Source organism: Trypanosoma grayi (genome assembly GCF_000691245.1).
Source record: "Trypanosoma grayi strain ANR4 Tgr_410_V1, whole genome shotgun sequence".
Classification (NCBI taxonomy): Eukaryota; Euglenozoa; class Kinetoplastea; order Trypanosomatida; family Trypanosomatidae; genus Trypanosoma; species Trypanosoma grayi.
Window position 1 is genome coordinate 1 of NW_008826029.1, and position 6,575 is coordinate 6,575.

The following is a 6,575-nucleotide window of genomic DNA, read 5'->3' on the forward strand; positions in this document are numbered from 1 at the left end:
CTGCCGCACAGCGGCCGTCTCGCGCAGCACGTGCTCCGCAATGCACGGTTTGATGACGCTGCGCATGCTGCCCTGCAGGTTCTGCACCGGGCCGCCGATAATGTTGGACCCATCGAGGCGGCAGGCGCTGCGTCGGAGCATCGCGCTCTGCAGTTCCCCCTCCTCTCCCTGTCTCCTTCGCCCAGACTCTCTCCCTTTCTCTCTCTCACACACACACACACACAGCCCTACACGCCCTTGCACGTGAGACAAAAAGACGAAAGCGCGAAACACGGTGAGCGGTGGCGGTAGCAAGAACAGCACCAATCAAACGAACGAACGTGCAGCAGAACGGGGACCAGAAAGAACTTCTGCCGCAGTCGCAGAGACGGGGGGTTCTCAAAACACAAGAAAAAGTACGAAAAACACACACACCCAAAACGGGGGTAAGAAGTGGGGGAGAACAACAACGACAAAAAAAAACACAGTTTGTACATCTAACAAACAATCTAAGTGTGTATGTGCGTGGGAGATGTCTTCTAACAAGGTAGCTGTCTGTTTCTTTCTTTTTTTTCCCCCTCGTTGCTACATGCCTTCTTTTCTCTTTTCTCTTTGGCTTGCCGCTCACTCTCTCGCTCTCTCTCTCTGCTCTACTTCCCAGCCTCTTCGAGATGGCGAGAAAGAGCCTCCTCTTCGTCTAGCAGACTTCGCAAACGCAGCATCTGTCCTTGAAAGTGATGAATAGCCTTCAGCTTCCCTGAGAGAAGGCCGAGAACAGTGTTTGCGTACGTCTCAATGTTAGAGTTGGGCATTTCCACTGCCATTATCTGCGAGAACTCCTCCTTAATGAGACTCATATCTTCGTCAAGATACTGGCGGTGCGCCTGCACACACGCGTGCTCAAGCTTGACAATTTCATCGACTACCTTGTCGTAGCGAACACCGAGGTCGAGGTCGACGCTCTTGCGCGCCGGCTCCTCCCGCTGCTCGTCGTTCTCGCGGGACCGCTTGTAGTTGCTGCTCTCGGTGCTCGGGCACTCCGGGGCCTTGGTGGTGAACACCCCGCTCGATCGGATCATGCCCGAACGCCGCCCACCCGCCGCTGCCGCCGCACCCTTTCCATTTGACTTCTTGTTCTGATTGCTGTTGTTGTGGTTGCTGCTGCTGCTGCTGCTGTTGTTGGTCTTGTTGATGTCGCCGAATGCGCTCTGGATGTTCACAGAACTGAGTGGCGGCGCGGAGAGGCGGCCGCACACGGAGGGTCGCGCGGACGGCATTGGCGGCCGCTTTTCGAAGAGGAACTCTGACTGTTCATTCTCTTCAATGGGCCGCCGCTCGCCGTGGCTCTTCTTGAGCTCCTTCACCCGGTCCGCGTAGCGCAGTGTGTTGAGCGTATGCTCGCAGTTGTTGCTCGACGGCGACACCGCGCCAATCATTACGGTGCGGCAGTTGCCCACAAACGAGTCGCGCAGCACCTCCGTCAGCTTGGAGCCACGGAAAGGCACATGACGGCGGTTAAGATCGAGCGAGCGGATGCACTCCTTCAGCGCCAGCAGACTCTTGTTGATCTGCGCCCCCTCAATACGCGTCTGACGGTCGCAGTCCATGGTGTCGGCACCCCGCTCGCTTCCAGCAAGATCAATGAAGGTGAACTTGCCAATCAACTTCTTCTCCTCACGCGTGCGCACCTTGATCTCAAGTATGGCGTGAGAGCGCGAACTCGTGTCGTTCGCGCCGGTCGTGCCGCTGCTACGGATGCGGTTACCGTCCTCAATCAGTTGCATGATGCTGCGCACATCCCGCTGACGGTGCTCCGTTAAGCCGCAGATGTTGACGTTCTGTTTGCCGTCCTCCATGCAGCGCAGCGACTGCCGGCCGTTGAGCAGGTCGTACAGCTTCCCACTGTAGATCTCGTAGAAGGACACGTAGAGGTCCTTGTCGCTATTAATGCGTGCAAACATGTCCTCCGCGGCGAGGGCGTAGATGCCGGGCTCGTTGCCGCTACCCAACATGGTGTGCGTCTTGCCGCTCCCCGTCTGCCCATACGCGAAGCAGGTGGCACAGCCACCCTCGAACACAGTCTCAATCAACGCAGCTGCTGTGCGTCGGTATACATCGGCGTTGTTGCTTGTCTCCGCGAAGACTTCATCAAAGAAGAAGCGATGCGTATGGGTGTACTTGGTGAGATCCACTTTCTGCCGCGGCTCCGCCAGCACGAGCTCGTCACAGTCGTTGGTCGTCATAACGTCTGCGAAGCCGCGCTGCGCCTCCGTGAGACTGAGCGGCCGCTTCCGCACCGCCACGACGATGCGGCTCTTCCGCCGCTTAATCTCGCGGCTGTCGGCGGACTGCATCAGCACCGTCGTACCACGTGCTGTGTAGTGCTGCTCCTTGCTATCCTTCCCATCGGAGAGCTCCTCCACGTCCCCTCCCGCCGCCGCCGCCGCTGCCGCTGCTGCTGTCGTGTCGGCCGCTGTTGTCGTTGTCGACAGCAGCAGCGGCGAGTCCTCTCGGAGCGACGGCTTATGATACTGCATCTCACGCCGCATGTGCTGTATCGCCTGGTAGAGGTTGATCTTCTCCTCGTCGTCTGTGACGCCGCAGCTGCTGTACTGGTCAAGGTGCAGCGACAGGAAGTCGTCACACGACATACCAGCGTCCATGAAGCGGCCCAGCAGGTGCCCAAGGGAGAACTGCTCAAGCACCTCTAAAAGCTGCAGCTCCCATGATGACATGACCCTCGCCTCGTCTGTATTGCGTCTCGTCTGTCTCTCTGTGTGTCACCTCTTCACCCCCTGTTCTTCTACAGTAAATACGCACGTGTAATGAACGCAGCGTCACAGTTAGGAGGAAATGCACCTTTCTACTGTCACTGCAGTCACACGCGCAGAGGGGCACAAAAAGGAAACCCCCCCCACACACACATATATATATATATATGGTGAGTGTGTAGCAACGCCACACGAAAAGGAAGAAAGAAGAAGAAGAAGAAAAAAAGCAATCAAACAAACAAACCAACACATAAGGACGAAACCCTCACACACACACACAAAAGAAAGGACAGAATTGGATATGTGACAGACACCAATTCTCCACCATCCTCGTCATCGCCGCTGGTTTGGCCAACAGGCACGACGGCGCCCCCCCTCCACCAAGGCCAGCAAGTCGCCACATGTCAAGCACGCAATGAGGGACGCGTCCGGAAGGGAACACCACCAAAGAAACACATTCTTTGTAGTGATCATGTGAAGTAAATAACAGATGCGCGCTACGGAGGACTTAATCGATGTCTCGCTCCTCCAGTGTCATAGTTTTTTGCCTTTTCCCCATCTTTGCTCCTTTTTTCTTTGTCCCCTCCCCTTTCCTCTCTTCTCTCGCCACTACCCCCGCCTCCCTCCAGACAAACCGGTGGAGGAATTCATCCCCCCACCAAACGCACCACCCAGCAACGGAGGAGAGCACACTCTTCGCCTCCACGTCAGCAACAAACAACCACACGGCTACACGAGCGTGCGTACATCTCACAGGGACGTCTCAGTGGCGCTGCTGCTGCTGCCTCCGCCATCACCACCACCACCACCACCCGTCGCTGCTGCTGCTGCCGCCGCCGCCTCTTGCTTCTTTTGCAACATAGCGGCCTTCTTTGCGGCGATGGCCTCACGCAGCTTCCGCAGTGTCGTATCGCGCTGCTCGTTGATGTTCGCCCGCTCCTTCAACAGGTCCTCCCGCTTCCGCTCAAGCTCGCGCTTCTTGCGGAGCTCGAGAATGCGACTCTGCAGCTCCGACTCTACACCGCCGGTCACCTCGCGCTGCCGCAGCGGCGTGATGACGGTGCGTGCGTGCTCCCACACGACGTCCATCTTAAGGCATCCTTCCTTGTACTTGAGCTCATCTACCTGGTCTGAGTCTAGCGCGGCCACCTGCTCGATTGTCCACACGTTGCGCTCAATCAGCTTCTTCGTTGTGTGCGTGCCGCAGCAGTCAAGCCATGCGACAAATGTGCCTGGCGTCACGTCCGGCGCGCACTCCAAGTGCAGCAGCCACCAGCGGCGGTCCTCGTTCGTGACACGCCCGCCGGTGGCGATGTAACGCAGGGACGCTGCGGCCGGCCGCCAGCGCAGCGCTGCAATTCGCCGCATATCGTGCCCCACACAATTCCCGTTCCTTTTTCTTTTTGTTCTTCCCTTTACTTCCTAGTTTCTGTTTGTGTGTTGCAGTATCATTTATTGCACGTGTGCGTACGAGGAGAGAAAGCGACAGCGGCCGTCGTCGGCGCCAGCGGCAGCAGCGAGGCGGAGGGCACAGCGTGGGCGGGGGAGCAGCTGTAATCAGCAGAAGCGAACGAGGAAGAGCGAAGGCAAGAACCCCCCCCTCCCCCCCCCAAGTAGTGGCTAAAGAAGGGGGAGCGGCGGCGGAGCTTCATGCCCTTCACCACACAATGTTGTTTGCCTGCAGATTTCTTCTTTCTTTCCTTCTTTCCTTTTTTCCCCCCTTCGTTTTTGTGGCGCCGCCTCGCCGCCGCCACCGGGCGCTTCCTCATGCGGCGCCCCCGCCAAGCAAATAAAAGTAAATAAAGAAGTGAGAGGGCCAACGCCACGCCCGCATCAAACATCCTCCGCCCCCCCCTCCTGGGCCAAAACAACCACCAAGTACAAACGCAAAAAAGGAAAAAGAAAAAAAAATTGTATATGGCTGCTTGGAAGTACAAGAGGCGTGGAACAATCGAAAAGAAGCTTGGCGGGCCAACGTCATACCATTCACTTGTTGTTACTTCCCGTTTCTTCCTTGTTGTCTTCTTCTTCTTCCTCATCTTCCTCTTCCCATGGCATCAACGGGAAGCTCGGTTTCCTATCCGCCGCATCGACGGAGCCTTTCGCGGGGGCCGCCGAAGTTTCACGAGTCTCAGAGCCCTCCTTCTTTACAGTTTCCTCCACTTCTTCTTCCTCTTGCTGCTGCGGATCCTGTTGATTTGTTGCTGAAGCCTGTGCGGTAGCCGTACCCATAGTAGCGGCAACTGCGGCTTCAACTTTTGTTTCCTTCGTACATGACTCGGGAGCGTCACCAGAAATCAACGCATCCTCCTCGATTGGCACCGCACTGGACGCCGCCACCACCGCCGTCGCACTGTCTGTGAGACTACTATCGTACTCTTCTTCCTCTAGTGGCTCGTGGGCTTTTGGCCTTCGTTTGTGGTACTCCGCGAGGCGTTCCTGCAGTCGCTTCAACACGACGCCTATTATCTTCAGTGTCTCCTCCGACAAGTCTCCGCGCACAAAGTAACCCTTCAACTGCTTCGCGTGACCCTCGCACGCCGCACCCGCTGCCTCCAGCAACATGTCACCGTCTTCTGTGTCATCCGTCAGGTACTCAATAAGCATGTCTGCCGCCTCCTGTGCATCCCGGACACGCTCAAGGACGGTCTCCTCGCACACGGTGCGAAGGGACGACGTATCGCGCGGCTTCACCGCTGGGGGCGCGTTCAGGACAGTGAGAAGAAGCCGCACCTGCTCGTCGTTCTTACACAGGCTCAGCGCCGCCACCTTCCAGAAGTAGTTGGCCCAGAAAACCTCATCCTTCATCTTGCCGGGGACCAAGTGGTAGCGTTGCTGCCGCAGCGCCGGAAGCGTCAGCAGCCCCTCGTGCACGTCGCGGTCGTAGTCGAATTGCGAGTGCGCATTGATGATGAGCCGCTGGCTAAGCCCACACTGCAGCAGCAGTGCCTGCTCATCCTTGGACAAGCCCCTGCTGGGCCCGTAGCGGAACGTCCCCTCGTTCTCCACGATGAGCTCCGCAATGAGGTGGCGCCACGCCTCGGCGCGGTCTGCCCAGATCTCCGGCACCGTCTCCCACGGCACAGCCCGCGGCTCCGCCACCGCCGCCTCCGCCTCGCGCGTGGTGAACTCCTCGCGTTTCTCGATGTAGAGCTGCGAAGCCTTCTGCACCGCGCGGCTGATCGAGCTTGACACCGTCGCCCACACCGACGAGACCGTCTTGTTGACCCGCTCTACCGAGACATTCACGCCCGTCTGTATCGTCACCTCCACCAGCAGCAGCGGTTCCTCGCCCTCAGCGAACTCGGGGTTCTGCAGGATGGCGGGGGAGATGAGCTCCGGGAAGACCACCTGCAGGCAGGCAGGCTCCAGCGTCACGGTCTCCGTCTGCGTGACGTCGTGCAGGCGGTCCTCGTGCACGCGGTTCACCACCCCCGCGGTGATGGCGCAGCCGCCAGGGTACTCCACCTCGGCGCCGACCGGCGGCGGAATAAGCTCGACCACGAGCCCAATGGCATCGCCCTCCGCCTGCCCTTTCGTCACCATACCGCGTAGGAATATGAGGCGGAACTGGTGCTTCCTCATCACGTGGTTGGGCACCCAGAAGGGCAGCGAGCTCATCTTGTTCCTGCGGTCGAGGCGGCTCAGGCCGGCGACGCTCCACCGGTGCGTGCTCACATCGGGGGAGGGGTTGGCGACGAGTTCAACGGTGGACGACGACATGCACCCCGCACAGCTTGCGTGGACGTTACACAACGAGTAAATGCCTGGAATGCAACCCCCTCCCCGCCGCACAAAAAAAAACAACAGAAGGAAAAAAAAAAA

General features: G+C 58.4%; 3 protein-coding genes across 3 annotated transcripts; all 3 read right to left on the reverse strand.

The window, feature by feature from the left end:
• Window positions 1-629: 629 nt before the first annotated feature.
• On the reverse strand, window positions 630-2,714 carry DQ04_04101000 (putative MCAK-like kinesin; the record flags this gene model as incomplete). Its single annotated transcript, XM_009313329.1, has 1 exon — window positions 630-2,714. One exon carries the CDS (start codon window positions 2,712-2,714, stop codon window positions 630-632), a length of 2,085 nt encoding a protein of 694 aa, XP_009311604.1.
• A 786-nt stretch (window positions 2,715-3,500) lies between these two features.
• On the reverse strand, window positions 3,501-4,118 carry DQ04_04101010 (hypothetical protein; the record flags this gene model as incomplete). Its single annotated transcript, XM_009313330.1, has 1 exon — window positions 3,501-4,118. One exon carries the CDS (start codon window positions 4,116-4,118, stop codon window positions 3,501-3,503), a length of 618 nt encoding a protein of 205 aa, XP_009311605.1.
• Window positions 4,119-4,736: 618 nt separating this feature from the next.
• Window positions 4,737-6,473, reverse strand: DQ04_04101020 (hypothetical protein; the record flags this gene model as incomplete). The annotated part of the gene is made up of 1 exon (XM_009313331.1): window positions 4,737-6,473. One exon carries the CDS (start codon window positions 6,471-6,473, stop codon window positions 4,737-4,739), a length of 1,737 nt encoding a protein of 578 aa, XP_009311606.1.
• Between the last annotated feature and the right edge of the window lie 102 nt (window positions 6,474-6,575).